The sequence below is a fragment of the Scatophagus argus genome, chromosome 14 (genome assembly GCF_020382885.2).
Source record: "Scatophagus argus isolate fScaArg1 chromosome 14, fScaArg1.pri, whole genome shotgun sequence".
NCBI classification, from domain to species: Eukaryota; Metazoa; Chordata; class Actinopteri; family Scatophagidae; genus Scatophagus; species Scatophagus argus.
In genome coordinates, this window is record NC_058506.1 from 21,867,518 (window position 1) to 21,886,844 (window position 19,327).

Sequence of the window (19,327 nt, forward strand, 5' to 3'; positions counted from 1 at the left end):
TTATTTTGACTCCCAAAGCGTGTCCACATCCGGTGCTACACTGTGTGACTGCTGTCAACATTGGCTCATATACCACTTAAGCATGAGGCGCTTGTGACTGTCGTGCGTAGGTGTTCTGAAATGACTTGAAGTAGATAGTTTTACTTACATAGTGTATTATAAGGTTGACACCACTTGTCCCCAATCTGCAACGCTGTCCTGCGTCCCTTCTCAGGAGACTGAAGGATCTTCCACACTTTGCTTCATGTGACTCCAGTCGTTCACACTTGGCACCACACAATCCCCGTGACATCAGCACCAGAGGTCAGACACCTGTGTTTCCCCACCAGACCGTCAGAACCGAATAAGCCGTCCCCCCATAGCCATAGGGTGGCGAGTCATTAACACCTGGACACATGAGACTAACGAGTCGCACGATGGCTGCGTGGAACAACAACCCATTCAACTACCTTGCAGTTAGCTGTTTTGGCTGGGCGGGTCAAACATTTAGCTTGAACCGACCAGTTAATCAGAACTGAAAAAGACTTCTGGACGAGAGGTGAAACGTCTCTAAGAGTCTATGACCAAGTCTAGTTGCCCTTATTCAACTCCACGCGGATAACCACGATCTTGGTAACTGAGATTCTCCAAAGACATTTTATATCAATTTCAATTTCCAGGCGCCTGATAGTGGCAGCCCACTGCTGCTGTGTGTTTCACTGCATGTAATTTGCTGGGTGTTGCATGTGTGTTCAACTAAGGATGGGTTAAATACAGAGGGACAAATTCAGTGTATGTATGTAAGAATATATATACATATATATATATTTTCTTCTTAATTCTTCTTATCTCAATTTTTCAAACTGGAAATGTAGAAAACAAACTCCACTGGAGAATGCGGGCATCGATCCCGCTACCTCTCGCATGCTAAGCGAGCGCTCTACCATTTGAGCTAATTCCCCTCGCATTACTTGCCCATTTGGATTGTGAGAACGGCTGAGTTAAGTGCAACTGCTGAGTGAAGTGTAAGTTTGTCTGACTGATATGAAACCACCCTGGTTGATCACCTGCAATCCTCACCACCAAGACGAGGTGGCCGAGTGGTTAAGGCGATGGACTGCTAATCCATTGTGCTCTGCACGCGTGGGTTCGAATCCCATCCTCGTCGCAACAGAGTTATTAAATTCGGTTGAGTTTTGCTACTATGCTTGTTTTCACTCTGTGATCTCTGTCGTCACCCTTTTGTGTCTGTGACTATTTGAGGACAACCTTTTGCAGAGCTGTGGGTGTCATTGGTCCATTTGTTTAAGCAAAAATAAATGAATAAATAAATAAAAAGCTTTGACTTGAGGAACGAGCATTTAGTGACCAATTAAAATTTTTGGTAATTCAGACATCTCTTGGGAGTATTTCTGCCTGGTGATCAAGTCATGTTTGGTGTTCTCTTATGCTCTAGCTGGATGACTGCGAGATGACCTGAAAATAAACCACTGTGTGTGTGTGTGTGTGTGTGTGTGTGTGTGTGTGTGTGTGTGTAAGTCACTGTTACAGTGCGAGTCCTTGATGTGTTTTTAACAGTTTCTGGACAACAATGGAGCTTTATGGCACAAAAGAAATACCAGGATTTTCCTCGGCAGACAATACTTTCATCATTTGTTTGACAATTTATTGACAAGATGTGCTATTGTGACAAAACAGATCATGTATACAACAGGGGTTACAGCAACGACGCTAGAAATTTTCCATTTCATAAGATGCTATGGTAGCTCTCGCCATACATTCTGTAGTGCTGGCGATAATCCTGTATATTCTTCTATTAGTAGGAGTGCTTCAGACAGTTCTGCTTAAAAACATGAGATCTGCAACAGAGACATGAAGTTGGGAGATTCGTTTTTAAATGGAGAAAAACTCACAGCCTAAATGAAAAAAAAAAGATCAAATAGACATTGGGCTCATGCAGGCACATAATACATATTTTTACATTACCATGTAGGAAAGTAGTGTTACCAACACAACTGTTACACTGAAGAAGCCTTTACTGAGCTTCATTTAATTTTCAGGGTGTTACAAAAACATTTTGATTTATTAGCTACACAAACTACACCACCACTGGACTAAACCGTACTAGAGCAACTCTAGGCCTTTGGACGTATGCACTCTAATGTTCTACAGCACAAAAAAACGTTAGCAGGTAATTTTGACACTTTGGGGACTAAAAGACAGACTTGGCATTTAATTTGTGTGGTTGCTTGGTCCTGCGACATTGGTTTGGATGACTCACCACAGGTTCACGCTGGCTCGACAACAATGTCATTAAAATAAAAGGTGAAAACATGTAAAGCATAATGAAGTAGCTATAGACTCTCCTGCAACAATCAAGCCAGTTATAAAGGAAACACACAGAGGTAGATGCACAATAAACAGTAATGAAATATAGGTATACAAAGCCGTGTACAACTATGTGGTTGCAGTAAACAGGGCTCTTACAAAAAGTACGCCATGAAATGAATGAGCAGTTATTGTTCTTACGTGGCACTGGTGTGTCAACACATCATCAGTAGCTGCTGTGGTTTGCGTAGTGGTTCAAACTAATGGACAAAGACTTAAGTGGAAAATAATGGCAACCAGGAAGTTTTACTCAAAAATTTAAACAAATGTACTGTACTTTACTTGTCAATCAAAAGCTTCTTTACTGTCTGTTCTACCGACGGCTTGTGTCTCTCTGTTTAGTCACAACACTGGATGTATTGCTCCGTGTGGTCCTAAAAATTGTTCCGTCACCTGTTTTCATGTGTTTTTGAATTTGACCATTAAAAGACTTAAAAGAAAATGGTTTTAAAAAGCCAAATCTTCCTAAGATGTTTACATGTGGCTGAGGTGAAAAAGGTGGAGCCAACCAGGACAAAAACCACAGATGGGAAACAACAATGAAATGACAGGATTTACTTTGTAATCTCTAGCCTGCATTTCTTTTCCAATTTCTTTTGGAATTTGACTTAAAGTTTTTCTTTAATTTCTGTACAATGTTTCATACTTATGGAGGGAAACAGCAATGTTTTTCTCCAAATGCTAAACAAACTGCGAGTAATCCAATTAAATATGAGAAGCTCCGTCAGCCATACTTGTGACTGTAAGGTGACACACCTGCTGTAGGACAGACATCAGCAGCTTCTGACAAACACAGCACGGTTTAGACCTGACTGTACACCACCGACAGGAGCCAAGGTAAAGCATCATGACTGCCCCCTGGTGGCTCCAGTGCAGGTCACAGATCCCTCCTGGCTTCATTCATGTTCAGTGGGAAGAAGTGGAGACGTGTCATCCATCTTCATATGTAAAGTTAATGGTTTTCGTCTCTTGACGCACATTAACGGCAAAAAGAACAGATCGACACTGGCACTATTCTGCAGGTACAACTGAAGCAAAGAAAGTATCAAAAATAAATCAAAACCAAAAAAAGCGTGAGCCACAAACAGTACAAAATTAATTTGCTTTCCACTCAGGACAGTTCCACCATCAGTCATATCTTCACAACATTAAGACACCGAGTTAAGGATGGAATGGCAGACATGTTTTCACTGGGAGGCATGAATCAAAACATGGAGTTGGTTAAGAGGATTCAATAACCACCAAAACAAAGGAAACGTCAGTGTTTGTACCTTTTCACTTCAGTCCAATATACAGAGCTGCAGTATGGTGCTCACCCACAATACTTCTGCATTGACTGACAGTTGCCTTGTTGGGAAAAATGCACCCAATATTCCAAATTAGTTTATTTTTTTATTAATTATTTACCTTTTGGATTCCCTTGTTTTGGTAGTTTGTTGTAGATAGCAAAAAAAATGACAAAACACTGCTGTTTGTTGTCAGGATGAAGCAGAGTTTCTAATTGTTACGGGGGTCAGTTCTTCAGCACGGAGTCGTACATCTGGTAGACGTACTGAGAAACCTCAGGGGCCCGACACTTGAGAGAAAGCTGCAGAGATGGAGAATACAGAGTTAGAACGGGAGACACACTCGCACATTTAAAGCCAAACTGTCTATTCCTAAACTCAACTGAACAAGGTTTAACAGTAAAAGCTGATTGGAAACGGTTGGATACCGTGTAGTTGGGGTTGCCAGGCTGAATGCGGAGCTCAGCCAAGATCCAGATGCCGTTGGTTAGCTTGAGGGACTGGTACAGCATGTCCTGGCCTTCTACGTTTCTCTTGGCAATGGTGTAAATGTTGTTATTCTGCAGCTTCCCTGACACGGTATCTGCAAGACCAGAATCAAGGTCAGGTAACTAACAGACCCGTGAACCAAAAGAAACACACGGACGCGGCTGTAATGGCTACACAGACTAACACTAATGTAAACATAAGCTAATGCAAACTGTACTACTGGCAAAAGGTTTTACAGGGAATTTATGGTAAATTAACTATTCAACTGTGGCTGGCAACCTTCAGAGCAGGTATTCTACAACACTGGGCTCAGCTAACCACGGCGGGCTGTTAGCCTTCCTGCTGCCTGGATGATTGGGGCACAATTATGGGCAGCTTCTAAAGGTAAACAAGTTGGAGGTGTCCTTCAGGTACACAGGAAGAAGAAATGTTGAAGTATCCCAAGACAGGCATGCAGGCGGAGAAAGAAAACACAGGGAGAAGAGTAAAGTCTTTGGATCAGTCAGGGATGGAAAAACAGCTGGAAGGTCATCAGTTCAAGCATGATTTGAGATGACATTTAGGTTAGGGCAGGACTGTCACCATCAGTGGTGTCAGGTTTTATAGTAGATGGTTAAGTTTCCTGAACAGAACCAATGAAGACAGATCAGTTGGGAAAAAAGCACTTTGGTCAGAACTAAGCGCTGCAAAGTTGCACTCAGAGAGGAAACCACCACGTCTAAGTGAGCAGTGAAGGCATCTGTTAAACATACAAATAAAATCTAATTTGCTTGTCTCCTTGTGTGAGATATTTTATAATCTGTTTTCACAGAACAAGACAAGAAAAACTGCTATGCAACCGAGGGCACTTTATTCACAAACCTGCCTACCTGCATTTAGGTGGCAGTCCTTAATCTGGTACTGCAGCTCGTTCTCATTGGGGATGTCCTTCCAGGTAGCCAGGAACACCTGTCGCTCTGAAGGAGGAAAGAAAACAAACAAGTTGACATCAGTGACTGATGGGGATGCAGCTCCGTGGTAGACCAGATGCTTTGCATGTATGAGGCCCCGGAATCAATCCCAGCATCTCCAAAAAAGACCTTTAACTTAATCAAGTTTAATTTGATTGTGATTCTGATATGGAAGCTGAGAACTGATTTCAGCACAGAGAGACACTACACATAATTGGATAGATGGCTGATATCGTGTATGTAGTCAACAAGGTAAGGAGTTTTGTTCTAAAACAGGATCGTTTAATCTTGGTGTAACGAGATGTGATGAACTGATCTTCAGTCGTGTATGAGATTTCTCAGGTGAAAACTCCAAACTTCAGTTAGCTGTAAAAAGTTGTGAGTGACAATCATACCCATTTTTCCATCCTCAACAAAGAATATGTTGAGAGGGATGAGTACGCTGAAGTAGAAGACGTCGATGTTGTTCTTCACAGCCACCTGAGCAAAAGAAAGTCAATGTATCACTGAGTTAAATGAGGACAAGACCCAATAAGACCGTTTGCCCCTCCCACATCAGGCCACAGGTGGCTAAGCTGCTCTGTTCACTGCTATAAGCTAAGCTAACACGTCAGGATCAGTTGCCTGTTGTGTGAGGCCAAATGTTGGTCTGTACCTTTCAAATGTGCTGCGCTGCTGTTCAAATGAGTGGTGAGTGAGAGCGCCTGTACCTGCAGATTGTTGAGCGGGTCCATCTTCATGACGGGTCCAATGGTGTTGATAGGCAAAGAGACCTCAATGCTCTGGCTGGGCATCAGCGGAGTGTGAATGGGCAGAGGACTGGTAGGTATCACCCCAAAACTGCAAGCAGGAAACAAACAAACAGACATTAAAATTAAAGTACAACACAGCAGCTGCACTCTTTCAGACAGATAATAAACATTCAACATGACCACAGTTTTGCTGTTGCGGACTGACCTGTTCTTGTTGAACTGGACAGCGAAGTCGTTCATGTGTTGCAGGGCCTTGTTGGTGAAGGTCATGTCCATGTACATGTGGCCCTGACGGCGAGAGAAGGTGCCAGAGATCTCCAGTCCCTTTGCTTTCACTGCAGGCAGCCAAACCTGTAAGAAATGCCAGTGGAATCAATTCTACAGGTAGCATATACTTAACATACCTTTGAACGCCTTGTAGGTACATTCCTCTCCACAGAAACCTTCAGACTGACACTGACCGTGTGGAGCAAAAAACTCAGCCATCTCTTTCATTTCAATGACATCACACATTTGTCCAGGAATAAAAAAAGGGTAATAATAATAATAAAATAAAATCTCAATTTCATCTCCTCACCTGAAACCAGACTCCCACATGAAACCAGAAGTACTTTTGACACAGTGCTGTTTTCAGTCTGAATACAAGGTTGGTTTCTTTCAGAGTCAGACTATGAAGACTTGATTCACAATGTTGGCTGTCAGAAAATCTAAACCCTTTCTTCATGTGTCCATGACAACCCAATTTGAAAAGCATTTTAAAACTCCTGCACTCAGAGTGCAAACTTACTCAGCCTGTTTAAAGGAAATCTGCATGTGAAACTGACTGAAGTCTGGTCCACTTGCTGAGAGACAAGGCGTGTGAACTCACTGCTTTTGGAGCTATGTAGCCTCCAGTGGTGATGGCCATGCCCGTGGAAAGCTCAAACAAGTCATTGAGGCCGCTGCTGACAGCTGGAGGTGCTGGTGTGGGTGACGGAGCAAAAGTACTGGGCACAGATGAGGGGATGAAGTTCTGTCCCACCTAAACCAATCACACACAAAACACACAAAGCACAAGTTTAGTAAGCATCACTGGCAGCGTAACAATTTGCTGCAAAACCAAAGAGGATCACACAGGCAACTGAAGTCATGCCAAAGGAAGAAACAATTAACAAAAAACTTCAACTACAGCAAGCTTGAGTGATTAGCCGAAGCCCTTATGACAAGCTCCTAGTTGCAGTTTTGTGCGTTTGAGCCCATAATTACAAAGCTATAATGATCATACGATTGTCTTTTAGATTTTGGAAGGTTATGACTGCAGACTTTTCAGAGCAGGCAGCACTTGTAAAAATAACAACCATAAAAGCTGACTGGAGGGATTACTTAAGTCGAGCAACATTCAAGTACAACATGTAACCACGAAGCACGAAGATGCAGCCGCCAGTAGCTCCATCAAACTTGCTACATTTTTGTTTTTATTTTTAATGACATACTATTCCACAGTGGCAAAATCTCCAAATGTAAAAATAAACATTAAAAATTTTGGGATGATCTTTACAGGTCCAAAAATGGGCTAAAACGTGCAAAACACTTGCAAGATGTTCTCAGTGAAAACACGTGAGTGAGCGACACAGAAACCAGGCTTAAAAACTTGCTTTGCTTTGAGAATGTGGTGGGTTAAATCCAGTGAGCATGCAGCATGCAGACAGGCAGACCGCCAAACAGAAGGGCTTGACTTACTGCTGGACTTCCCCCAACACCTCCGCCCAGGTCTCCCCCCAGCTACACGAGGGAAGAGAGGCCCCCAAAGACAGCATCCAAACACACAAACACAGACAGAGACAGAGACTTTCTTAGCAACCGCAACCCATCAGGAGAAGCCCTCACTTTCTTGGAAAAGACAGTAGCAACTCCACTTGGTATAGTAGACATTAAAATAAGACTTTCAAATCTGCAAGAAGATGATCAAGAAGTCCGGTTATTCCAGCAGCTTCAAGAAGAAGGACAAAAGTGACCATAAACAGAGAAAAAATACAACAAGGCTTAATGTAGCTGCTCTGTGTTGGGAAGACACTTTAGCTATGTTTATTAATATGTTAACGTACTGATTCAATTTCTGATTTCAAAACACATTAGTGATATAGTTTTAAAAGTCATGTGTATCTTGTGTTAAACAGAAAACTGAGGCAAAGGCACAAACTTTTAACCACTAGCCTACAGAATCAGATCTAAAGGCCTGAGTGATCTTATCCTTCACATTTTTCAGACTTAGCTGCTGTTTCCATGTTCAACAGTATCAGAGGAAGGAAGCAAACATTTCTGCATATCCAGCTTTCTTCCGGATAAAAGAGGAACATTTGCTAAAATGCTGATTTACACATATTTTAATTTGAAAAATGCACAGGCTCTCTGCTTCTTGGTGTAACAGCCGTCTATGACTCAGCACCACATGAGTGTTTTTAGGTGTGTTCCCACAACATCACACAGTCCCGCCAGCTTGGGATGACCATGAAACGGCCTCACAGATTCAATAAACTCTGGTCAGTGGTGCATTAAAACAGAGTTTAAGATAACAAAAAAGGGGACACAGCACTGGTTGATCCCAGTCTTGATCCCAGTCAGTCACTCCACAGCTAAATGAATGTGTGTGCATGTATTCAAGCTCACCAGACTGTCCAGGCCTCCTCCCAGGAGGTCAACCGCTCCCATCTGCATGGAAGAGACCTGGGGCACATTGACTGGAGGGCCCAGGTCCAGGTTCAACAGGTCACCCAGCAGGTCACCCTGGCTGGGGATCACATGTGGTTGGTCCATGGCAGCTGCTGGCCCACTGCTCACTGGGCTCTCACCCGTATCAATGCTGTCGTAGGAGAAAACAGTACTGGGAGTAAAGGACGGGTATCTTTAGAAAGTGCCTCACTGGCTGAAATGTAGTGAAGCTCAAACGCCATCAGACTATCAAATCTGTGGACAGAAGTTACTTACCAAACAAGACTGTACAAGCCTAGTTCAGTCAGTGTGTGAGTGAGACATGCAGCAATATGCTAATGGTGTTGGGGTAATGTCCCGACCTGCAGACCTGGCTGGTGGAGCTTAAAATGTGCTTACAAAGTCTGGACGGGAATGATCTAAGGATACGTATGTTGTGCGTATGGCAGACTCTGCAAGATCCCTTCCCAACCCGAGGCCACAGCCACTTCGTGTGGGCCGTAACGCAGCTCAAGAATCCAAAAATGAAAACCTGACATCTAAACTGGAGCCATGTGAGTATAATGAAAAGGGAGAAAAGCTGAATTGCGGGTCTGTAATAACGCACACAGTGCTGGTGTGTCTGACCTGCTGTGCTGCACAGGAAGGTGTTTCCGATGGATTCCATGGCTGCCCTCAACAAAGGCGCTGGGGGGTTTGTGATAGACAGACGCCAGGGAGCCAATGTGGCAGATGAGCTCGTCCAGCAGGGTGGGTTCAATCAGGTCTGTCTCCTCTGAGATCAGGGGCTTTTCTGACAACACCACCTCCTTGGCAGTCACAGGGTCAGTGGACAACAGGCGCCAATAGATGTAGCCCCTATCACGCAGGTCAGGGTTGTCGGAGTCCTGCAGATGGATTGAAGAGTTCAACACACATGTGGCTTGCCATTGTGCTCCATTTGATTTTGAGGGCCACAGCAGGACCAGTTGTTGGTGGGCAAGGTAGGCTGAACTTAAATAAGCAAAAATACTTTGATATGCTGCAGAAAGCTACGCTTTTCAAAGTCTGTCTGAGCTGAGGAAAAACAAACCCCAGGCATTTAAATGGCTGTATATAAATAGACAAGGTATCATACCTCTTCAATGAAGAATGACACTCACCTGCGTGGCGAGGCTGAGGACCTGCTGTACCAGCTCCTGAGTCTCCGATGGCTTCTTAAGGAACAGCTTGACAATGGCAGTCAGCAGCGTGAGCTGGACCTGTCAATCAAAACACACGCTGTTGGGTTAGGATATTTTCAGTGTGCAAGGCCTCCCAAAGTCCGTTCCTCATCCTCGCTGTAGGACGAGGTGGAAACAAGCAGAGTATGGAAACGTGATGTAGTCCATGCTGTAACAGCTGCCCTCTTGGCAGATAAAAACCAGGAATGTGTTTTTCCTGAAGACCCCACCTGGGTACTCTCATCATGGAAGCCCTCGAGGAAGCTCTCCAGCAACTCATCGGCATTGTCGATCCTCTCAGCGTACTCGCCAACAATCCAGATCATGGCAGCACGAGCATCAGGCTCGTCCAGAGAATCCAGGTTCTCACACAGCGTGGCAATGATGCTTTCATACCTGACGAACAGCAGGATCTCAGTGGTCAGAATGAACAAGCAGCAAATGTATACCAAATACCAAATTTTACAAACTAATATAAAGCGCTGTAAATATGATTGCTGGTAAAATCTGACGAGTTATCCAGCATGCGAGCTGCAGAGTCCTGAATGGGCAGAGTGAGCTAACAAAGTTTATGTCAAAGGGCTGCTTAGTCACTTGGTGAACAGTTCTCACAGGTTCAGTGGGAAACTCACTTGTTGGGGTACTTGCGGAAGATGTCCCTGATGACCACAATAGCCTCCTGGACCACGTAGTTGACCTTGGTCTGGATCAGGTCCAGCAGGGTGCTGACACAACGTTCAGCTGATTGCTGGAGAGGAAGAAAACAGCAGCATGTCAACATGATTTGTGGAAAAGGTCATAATAATTTAGAATGCAATTTAGCACTTTAGTGTGTTTGAACTGAACGTTTGACACATACAGAAGGATTTGTTGGTTTTGGACAATTGAAGAGTGGCTCACCAAATCATGAATTTTAATTATTTTTAGTCTCTTCTTGTGTGGGGATGAATTCTCTGACATTGTGATGCAGCTGCAATAGTGGAGTGACCGGACTAAATGAAGATGCTGCGACGCGCATCAGAAGATGAGAGCCTTTCTTACCTCCACTTTGATGGCACAGCGGCCAATAGCTCGTACAGCCTTGCGCACAAAGTCAACATCCACCTCTGTGGCGTATTCCTTCAACTCAGCCAGCACCTGAAAGTTGGGATTTAGTTTTACTGATTTTGTTCCAGTTTGACATCTTTATTAAAGACAAACTTTAGCTCCACCTTCTATTAACAACAGACAACAGTACAAAGTTTATCTATTCGGTGTGTACATAAAAGTCACAAAGATGAAACCACATAGTAGTTTTTTTGAGCACTGATTTTGAAATTCAATGTTTCACTCCCTCCAATCACGTATCTCGAAAGAGCATTTGTCACAATAAACCAGAATTGGCAAAGAGATCAAACCCCTGCAAAGTTCCTGTATAAAGTACCTGAGCAATGTTGGCCTGAGAGGCCAAGCGGATCATGATGTCCAGTTTCTCCAGTTTCACATAAATTGGGTCGTTGTACTTGACAAAGAACACTTTGATCTCCTGCTTCAGGATCTCAGGCCTGCACACAATGCAGCACATTACACATTAGACTGTGGGAAGAGATGATCCAGAAGAGTCAGAGGAACTTCAGTGTGAGTGCACAGACGTCTACTGGCCATCTACCTGCTCTTAACATAAGAAACTGTTGTTTGTCGCCCTCAGTACTTCATGTGTAGTAGCAAAATGAAGTTCATTGCAGTAAAAAATACAACCAAGTTTCTGCTGTTTGTGATCACACACCTTTTCTGGACAATGAGGTTGATGTTCCTCAGAGCCACATACTGAACCTCAGGCTCTCCAGAGAGTAAGGTGACCAGTGGTGGGGATAACTTCTTCAGCAAGGTGTTGTAGTAGTCCGAATCCTTGGGCAGCAGCTCCAAGAACTTCATCAGCACCTTGACAGCTGACAGCACCACGGCCGAGTTGGCATGAGACAGCCGGGGAGTGACACGCTCGCAGATGCTGTGAAAGCGAAGGAGGGAACGGCGAGTCATAGGGGAGCATAACACGAACACAGGAGAGCGCCGTAGTCATGGCGTCGGCCTTCAGTCTGCTCTTTCACTCAGCTTTAGCTTTCCTCACTCTTATTCACAGATTAACTTCTAAAAATTATATACATATATTTTCCATTTTATCTCTTTAATATGCATATTTTTGGCATTCCTTTGTGTCCAACTGGGGATTTTTATTGAATCGCTCTGTACAAAATAGTAAATAAAATTCAAATCAAAATGGTCAATCAGTGATCAATAGTCCATATGATGGTCAGTCAAACAATCACAAGCCTACATTTCACGCTTCAGTCGGAGCGACTGTTACCTCTGGGCCTCGCGCTCATCCTTGGGGTTGTAGTTGGACAAGCAGTCCAGGATGAAGATTTGTCCCCACTCTGTGCACTCGTTGAGGGCCGTCAGCAGCTTGTTGATGTTCTGCGGGTTGAGGTCCAGCAGGTTGCTGTTGGGGTGAGACTCGCTGATCTCAGACAGGGCAGCAACCGCATTGGCCACAACCTAAAGGACGGAGGTGTTCTGTGATGAGAACTTTAAAGGAGAACTCAGTGGGCATTTTCTGGTTTCAATAAAAAATTCATTGTTAATTCGCGCATCTTCAAGTATTGCAAGGAGCTTTATCGCTTCAGTCTCTAACACAATAAAAGCAGTTTTGGACTATTTTTAATCTATTTGTTTTTTTTTAATCACTATAAATAGTCTTATTAGCTAAACAATATTAAACACCTACACTTTATTGGGGTGAAAATGGAAATTAATCCTTGGCCCACAGTTCAACTGTTCAATCAAACCATTTCCATGACTGTCATGGCAAGAAATCAAAACCAAGCAACATAACGCTCAGGCTGAAACGAGCTGACACCCACCATGGGATTTGAATCTGCAATGAGGTCTCTCAATGAGTCCAGGAAGCCCTGGTCCTCCACCATCTGGGCATTAATGTCATGAAGTTTGGCCACACAAACGGCAGCCGTCTTCCTCACATACGGGTCCTCATCCTTCAGGCACTTCCTCAGGGGCTCACACAGATACTCGGTGATCTTGTCCACCCGGATGCAGCCCATGGTGCGGACGGCCAGAGCCCTGATCAGAGGGTTGGGGTCCTCGCAATCCTGGAGGGTAAGACAATAAACAAATTTAAACATTTCATTTCTCTGGCTTTGCAGGGAAACTGAGACTCACAGTCAGCTCCACAGCCCAGCTGTTAAATAAAAAAAAAAAAATCTGTCTTTTCATCATTCAAAAATGCTGATAAAAATGAGAATAAATAAATCTAAAAAGGCTGCTTTCTCATCTGAGTGTGGACAAGGAAAAATAAACGCCATTTTTTAGCTTTAGCTTAGTGTTCGTCACAGTTTCGGAAATGCTGGCAGTATTACACCAAGGTGAAAGGGGGGCCTTGCCTTGACAAAGCTGTTGACAGCCATGATGGCCATGTCAGGCTGGCTCTTGGCATAGTTCATTAAGTAGAGGTAAACCAACTTCTTCAGCTCCAGGTTGTCGGTCTGCATGCAGTTCACCACATCTGGAAATAATGAACTGAACGCAAAGAAGAAAGAGTTAAGTATGCAAAATGAGACTACAAGCGTGTCTCTTTCATATAATATTTACATTGTGAGTGATGTGAGAAACAAGTCACTCTGAAGACTAAAATAAACGGGGACCCTGCCCCTTGTGTTTTAGTCTTTTATTATTGGTAACTTTACAAATCAGTTTACAGGGCACCTGACATCCTTGCCAACAGTCATGGCAGCAATGACCTTCTTCACAGCCTCTTTTCTCTTCTCCTTCTTCTCATTGTTGAGCTCGGCCTTCAGTTCAAAGATCTCCCCTGGAAGATGAATCACAGCGAGTGTTGACAGCAGCACAGTTCAAACACACCATCAGACAGTGCGAAACAAAACGAGTGTGTGAACCTGACATTAAAGGAAACTGAATGTTAAGGCTTCTCAGAGCACAATCTCACAGTTCAACACCAGTTCTTTCATCACTCACCTTTTTTATTTGTTGTGAAATATTTGGAGTCCGTCATGATTGTGATCCTTTAAGTCTATACCAAAAAAAGGAGAATCATGCAAACAGAAAAATCAGCATTAATAAGGATTGTCTTGAACTATTTCCAGTTTTCCTTTTCACATACTACAAGAGTCCCTTTCTTAAATCAATACTCATTTGTTTTTACTATCCCATCCTCCCCGAACTCTCTGACCATGTGGCATAGTAACGAAACACACTGTATGACCAAAAGTATGCAAATACGCTGGATTCAGCTGCCTCAAACAGTGTTAACAGGTGTATAACCTAACACGTAGAAGGGATTCATCTAATCGCCTCTGACAAACATGCAGTAGAATGGGTTGTGCTTGGAGCTCAGTGACTTTCATTGTGGCACCGTCACAGGATGCCATCTTATTACAGAAATCATCCTCTCAGATTTCTGCTCGACTAAGTTTGCTGCAGTCAGCAGTAAGTGCATGACAGACCAGCATCGGTTCTTCACGTTCTAAAATACACAGGCTTGCAGAACCGGACCGCCAAAGGCATTACATTTCACATCCTTGGTGGGAATCCCCACTATTGAGTTTAGTTGAGTCTAGTTATCTACAACTTCGTGACATGGGTTTCCATAGAGGAGCAGAGGTGTGCAAGCCTAAGATCACAATGATCACAGTGACAGATGTCTGTTGGAGTGGTGTAAAACGCTGGACTGTGGAGCTGTGCAATCATCATGTCTGGAGATATGAATCAGGTCGATTTGTGCTGGAACAACCTGATCGGTCTGCACAGAGTCCTGACCTTAACCCCATCAACAACACTGAGCTGAACAGAAACACCACCTGAGAGCCAGGGCTGAATTCCAAAACGTTGCTGCAGCCGAAGGGGAGCAGCTTACCTGGAATCGTGGATCTGAATGGAATTTTTACCAATCGCTTATAGGTGAAACGTTCAGGTACACACTTTTGATCGTGTAGTTCATGTAAACATCATGTTGTTATATTGTGCCCATTCCACCTCACAGACGGACAACAAACGGACAGGAAATAAAAACATGACGTTACGGTGGATTTATTTTCTCGTAGATCCAACAGGGCGTTGGTTTAACTGTCGTTTCGAGGTTTCCACACAAGCTTGTTCAATGTTCAGTATTCAAGCTGCCTCTCAGAGCTGGTTTGCACGATCACTTGATTCCATCATTACAGATGCTCTCAATTTCCCGTTTCCAGAGTGAAGTAAATGTGGCTCAGGTAACGTCAACATAACTTACTCCTGCCGCCATTCATACAGCTGAAATTGCATTAACGCCATTTGCTAGCTTACACCATAAATAATTTCATGAGTTTGACACCAACTACAGCATTAGCTGCTAAAGCTATGTGTTAATCTCATTCATTCCGCTGTTGAAACGCGGCTTAACCTAAATTAGTCATGATGTTTCCGATAATCTGATCGGTGTGATGTCAGGATATCGAAGTTAGAAATTAAATTAAGCCGAACCACAGCAGTTTCACTTTGCTAACGTTCACGTTAGCTTACTGCATGCTAAGGTTAAATGGAACAGTAAAACGACTGGCGCTAACGCTACCTCTCGACCAGCGATGCTAGCTAGTCAATAACGACAAACTAACATAACCAACAACTATTGGATAACGGGCATCAGCGCGTTTTTTCCAGTCGGGTAAGTCATTTGTAATGTTATCGCACTAACACTTAAATCTGACATCCAAACAGAGTCGTGATCAGCGGCCCAGTTTCCATTGCTACTGACAGCATCTATGTTAGCGTTTATGATGAGCTGCCCAGCCGAATGATCGACACGAAATTACAAGAAACAGCGATAAAAATGAAGGAATTCTCAACGCCAAAATATTCCAGATACCTGATTATGAGTATGTCGGCAAGGAAATGTTACGGTGGGTGCAAGACGCAGGTTGGTCCCTCGCCGAGTTGGAGGAAGATGGAGAATATGGATTGAGACGGTACATTCACGGTCATTGGAAACGGGACAACTTCCCTATTGTGTTGAGATTCTTAAAAAGTATTGCATTCCGGGATGTGTTGACCCAAAGACAAACCCGATCGATTTCTGTGCTTTCAGCACCGTCACCGTTAGAGTTCCGATGATCTGCATCTCGGAATACATAACAGGGCACTACAGTCAATGCCGGACACATCACTCAATCCTTGAACGATTGAATCTGGACAGACAAATCAGCTTCCATTTTCGTTCAGGTTCACACGTAGAAGAAATGTGTTTCTACATTAATATCGAGTTTTACATACCACGGATCTCTGGCGTGACTGATTGTTGCTTTACGATTTCCCATACTTTTGAATGCAACACGAGAGGGAAGTCTCGGCCGGGCTGTCAGTGATGTCCTGACCGAGTGATAAGTGAACTAACGTGTGATCCGCAGTCTGTTTCACTCTCTTGACCTCGTGGTGACCATTACATTTTCTTTATCTTGGTGAAAGTAGTACTCGGGATGTTAACGTATGGAAATTACAAATAAAACAATAAGACCTGCACTCAAGACTTGAATGTTCTGCTGTAACATTTATTGAAAACAGGCAACAAACATTTGAACATTTAATTAAAGTGGCTGTGAAATGCACAAAAACGAGATACTTTCCATTTAAAAACAACTCAACAACACAAATACAATTCTAGTGTTTGAAATGACCAACTAATACAATGCAAATCTAAAAATATTCAATTGTTACATCTGTTTTCAGAAACAGAAGAAACCAAAAACTGAAACCCTGAAAATGTGACCGTTTATTAAAATGTGAGACATTACAGAGAATGGACTGTTAATAATTACCACATAAATCCATATTTATCTAATTATTATAACTCCCAACACATCTTTACAAAGAATAAATGCCAATCTGTTTCCTCTGTGACATCACAAATACTGCTCGTGTCTTAAACTCAGACCCAACATAAAAACAGCTCTCAACAAGTGCTGTAACCAACAAATATTTTCATTAACAAGTAATGTGTCACTGTTTTGCCCAAACTTTCAAAAAGTTTAACTTTAACTTTTTTCAGTTAACAAAGAAACGTATGCCTGTCTAATACTCCTCTCCTTCTTCCTCTCCCTCACCCTCAACAGAGTCGACTCCGACCTCCTCATAATCCTTCTCCAGAGCTGCCATGTCCTCTCGTGCCTCAGAGAACTCTCCCTCCTCCATGCCCTCACCCACATACCAGTGAACGAAGGCACGCTTGGCGTACATCAGATCAAACTTGTGGTCGAGTCGAGCCCAGGCCTCTGCGATAGCAGTGGTGTTGTTCAGCATACACACAGCCCTCTGGACCTTGGCCAGGTCTCCACCAGGAACTACAGTGGGTGGCTGGTAGTTGATGCCAACCTTGAAGCCAGTGGGGCACCAGTCCACAAACTGGATGGTGCGCTTGGTCTTGATGGTGGCGATGGCAGCATTCACATCTTTGGGCACCACGTCGCCACGATACAAAAGGCAGCAAGCCATGTACTTGCCGTGGCGAGGGTCGCACTTCACCATCTGGTTGGCCGGCTCGAAGCAGGCGTTGGTGATCTCTGCCACCGTTAACTGCTCGTGGTAAGCCTTCTCAGCAGAGATGACGGGGGCGTAGGTGGCCAGAGGGAAGTGGATACGAGGATATGGCACCAGATTGGTCTGGAACTCCGTCAGATCGACATTAAGGGCACCGTCGAAACGAAGGGAGGCAGTGATGGAGGACACAACCTGGCTGATCAGCCTGTTCAGGTTGGTGTAAGTGGGACGCTCGATGTCGAGGTTCCTACAGCAGATATCGTAGATGGCCTCGTTATCCACCATGAAGGCACAGTCAGAGTGTTCCAGGGTGGTGTGGGTGGTCAGGATGGAGTTGTAGGGCTCCACCACAGCAGTGGACACCTGGGGAGCTGGGTAGACGGAGAACTCCAGCTTGGACTTCTTGCCGTAGTCCACAGACAGACGCTCCATCAGCAGAGAGGTGAAACCGGAGCCGGTGCCACCTCCAAAGCTGTGGAAAATCAGGAAGCCCTGGAGACCAGTGCACTGATCAGCCTGTGGACACAGAGGGAGAGGCAATGATTAATATTTAATTTCACATTCTGAAGCTGAATTTTCAACTTGTCCTGCTTTGAATTTACCCACCAGTTTGCGGATCCTGTCCAGAACCAGGTCAATGAGCTCTTTGCCGATGGTGTAGTGTCCACGGGCGTAGTTGTTGGCTGCATCCTCCTTGCCAGTGATCAACTGCTCGGGGTGGAACAGCTGGCGGTAGGTCCCAGTGCGCACCTCATCTAAAGGGGATTAGCATAAATTATAGGAGGGTTTGACTGACTGAGGAGAAAACACTCAGTATAATATTTGCTTATGTAACAATGGTTTACCAATGACACTGGGCTCCAGGTCCACAAAAACAGCTCTGGGGACATGCTTTCCAGCTCCCGTCTGACTGAAGAAGGTGCTGAAGGAGTCATCTCCTCCTCCAATGGTCTTGTCACTGGGCATCTGTCCATCCGGCTGGATCCCATGTTCCAGGCAGTAAAGCTCCCAGCAGGCATTGCCGATCTGTACGCCAGCCTGACCAACGTGCACTGAGATACACTCACGCTGGAGAAAGGGAAAAGTATTTTAGAAGCTGTTAAGGAATTATGGGGGGAAAAAGCTTTGGAACGGCTTGTATAAGCTTAAACAATCTGAAACTGCAGATTGCTCATCATGAGATGTAAAGGGTTCTCTTTGGTGAAGAACCAGATAACAGATCATGACTAAAGTCACCTGATAACACATTACATGTCAGGCGATTGTTGAGATTTGAACAGTGTTTTGACAAACGTAAAATAAAATTTTAATAACAATTAAGTAATCTTCCACCTCCAAGTTAAAATCTTCCAAGCCAGAACTTCAGTACCTCTTCACAGTAACACTGTCAGTGAGCGTCTGTATGTGTCGGTTGAGCTGGGGGAGGGGGAGCAGTTAAGCTACATCACTACTTTTCACTTCGGCTGAGTGAGCAATATGGCCAACTGATCCACCATTTAAAAGAAAAAACAAAAATGTTGAGAAAAAAGAAAGAAGTCACATCAAAACTGCTAGTTTTTAAGACTTTCGTACAAAAGTAACAGTTGACATTTCACAAGGCCATATTCCTTCAAACGTTTCATCCGGGTCAACCCGCATCGACAGGAGAAGCGGGAAAAGGCAGATCTGACTGAACCTGAATTTGGCTTGTGCCCGTCCACTTATGCTTAATTTACCAAAGATTCAGTTAATATGACCCATAGAAGATGAAGTTTGGTTAACCGGTCGTTCATCTCGTTCATCACGTTTTGTTTATAGGACAGCTAAAATACAGACAGCTAACGCTACTTCTAAAACTGTTAGCTTAAATGTCTACTTAAGCTGAAATTAATGCTTCGGCATTGTTTATATCAACACATAATGAATGATAAACGTGATATTTTAATACTCACCATTTTTCCCATCTAGTCGGTGCGAGTTTTAATGAAGAAAAGGAAGAGTCTATGTTACGCGCTTACAATACAGACTGCAGCGGTGAA

General features: G+C 43.8%; 2 protein-coding genes and 2 non-coding genes across 5 annotated transcripts; 1 reads left to right on the forward strand and 3 right to left on the reverse strand.

Annotated features, from left to right (window-relative positions):
- Positions 1-868: 868 nt before the first annotated feature.
- On the reverse strand, positions 869-941 carry trnaa-agc. The gene has a single exon. It is a non-coding gene; the product is annotated as a tRNA-Ala (tRNA).
- A 124-nt stretch (positions 942-1,065) lies between these two features.
- trnas-gcu lies at positions 1,066-1,147 on the forward strand. The gene has a single exon. It is a non-coding gene; the product is annotated as a tRNA-Ser (tRNA).
- A 476-nt stretch (positions 1,148-1,623) lies between these two features.
- ap2b1 (adaptor related protein complex 2 subunit beta 1) lies at positions 1,624-15,837 on the reverse strand. Of its 2 annotated transcripts, XM_046410324.1 has the most exons (22): positions 15,646-15,816; positions 13,764-13,818; positions 13,494-13,599; positions 13,172-13,307; positions 12,635-12,880; positions 12,079-12,269; positions 11,500-11,721; positions 11,158-11,278; positions 10,776-10,871; positions 10,367-10,482; positions 9,965-10,130; positions 9,675-9,773; positions 9,160-9,419; positions 8,491-8,683; positions 7,564-7,605; positions 6,713-6,865; positions 6,050-6,195; positions 5,803-5,932; positions 5,488-5,572; positions 5,012-5,098; positions 4,082-4,236; positions 1,624-3,955 (listed from the first exon to the last, which is right to left on the reverse strand). In XM_046410324.1, exons 2-22 carry the CDS (start codon positions 13,798-13,800, stop codon positions 3,881-3,883), a joined length of 2,862 nt encoding a protein of 953 aa, XP_046266280.1. In that variant the 5' UTR covers positions 13,801-13,818; positions 15,646-15,816; the 3' UTR covers positions 1,624-3,880. The 2 variants fall into 2 exon arrangements, with proteins under 2 accessions (XP_046266280.1, XP_046266281.1); XM_046410325.1 differs by lacking the exon at positions 7,564-7,605 and having other exon boundaries at positions 15,646-15,837.
- A 466-nt stretch (positions 15,838-16,303) lies between these two features.
- LOC124070442 (tubulin alpha-1B chain-like) lies at positions 16,304-18,377 on the reverse strand. The gene is made up of 3 exons (XM_046410354.1): positions 18,155-18,377; positions 17,916-18,064; positions 16,304-17,825 (listed from the first exon to the last, which is right to left on the reverse strand). Exons 1-3 carry the CDS (start codon positions 18,273-18,275, stop codon positions 16,845-16,847), a joined length of 1,251 nt encoding a protein of 416 aa, XP_046266310.1. The 5' UTR covers positions 18,276-18,377; the 3' UTR covers positions 16,304-16,844.
- Positions 18,378-19,327: the final 950 nt, after the last annotated feature.

Bases quoted from the DNA above. Each gene is read 5' to 3' on its own strand.
- ap2b1 (XM_046410324.1), bottom strand. From the start codon at position 13,800: ATGACGGACTCCAAATATTTCACAACAAATAAAAAAG. The intron at 13,600-13,763 runs GTGAGTGATGAA...TTCATCTTCCAG, and splicing joins TTTCACAACAAATAAAAAAG to GGGAGATCTTTGAACTGAAG. The intron at 12,881-13,171 runs GCAAGGCCCCCC...CTTACCCTCCAG, and splicing joins CTGTCAACAGCTTTGTCAAG to GATTGCGAGGACCCCAACCC.
- LOC124070442 (XM_046410354.1), bottom strand. From the start codon at position 18,275: ATGCCCAGTGACAAGACCATTGGAGGAGGAGATGACTCCTTCAGCACC. The intron at 18,065-18,154 runs GTAAACCATTGT...AATCCCCTTTAG, and splicing joins CCTGGAGCCCAGTGTCATTG to ATGAGGTGCGCACTGGGACC. The intron at 17,826-17,915 runs GTGGGTAAATTC...CTGTGTCCACAG, and splicing joins TGGACAGGATCCGCAAACTG to GCTGATCAGTGCACTGGTCT.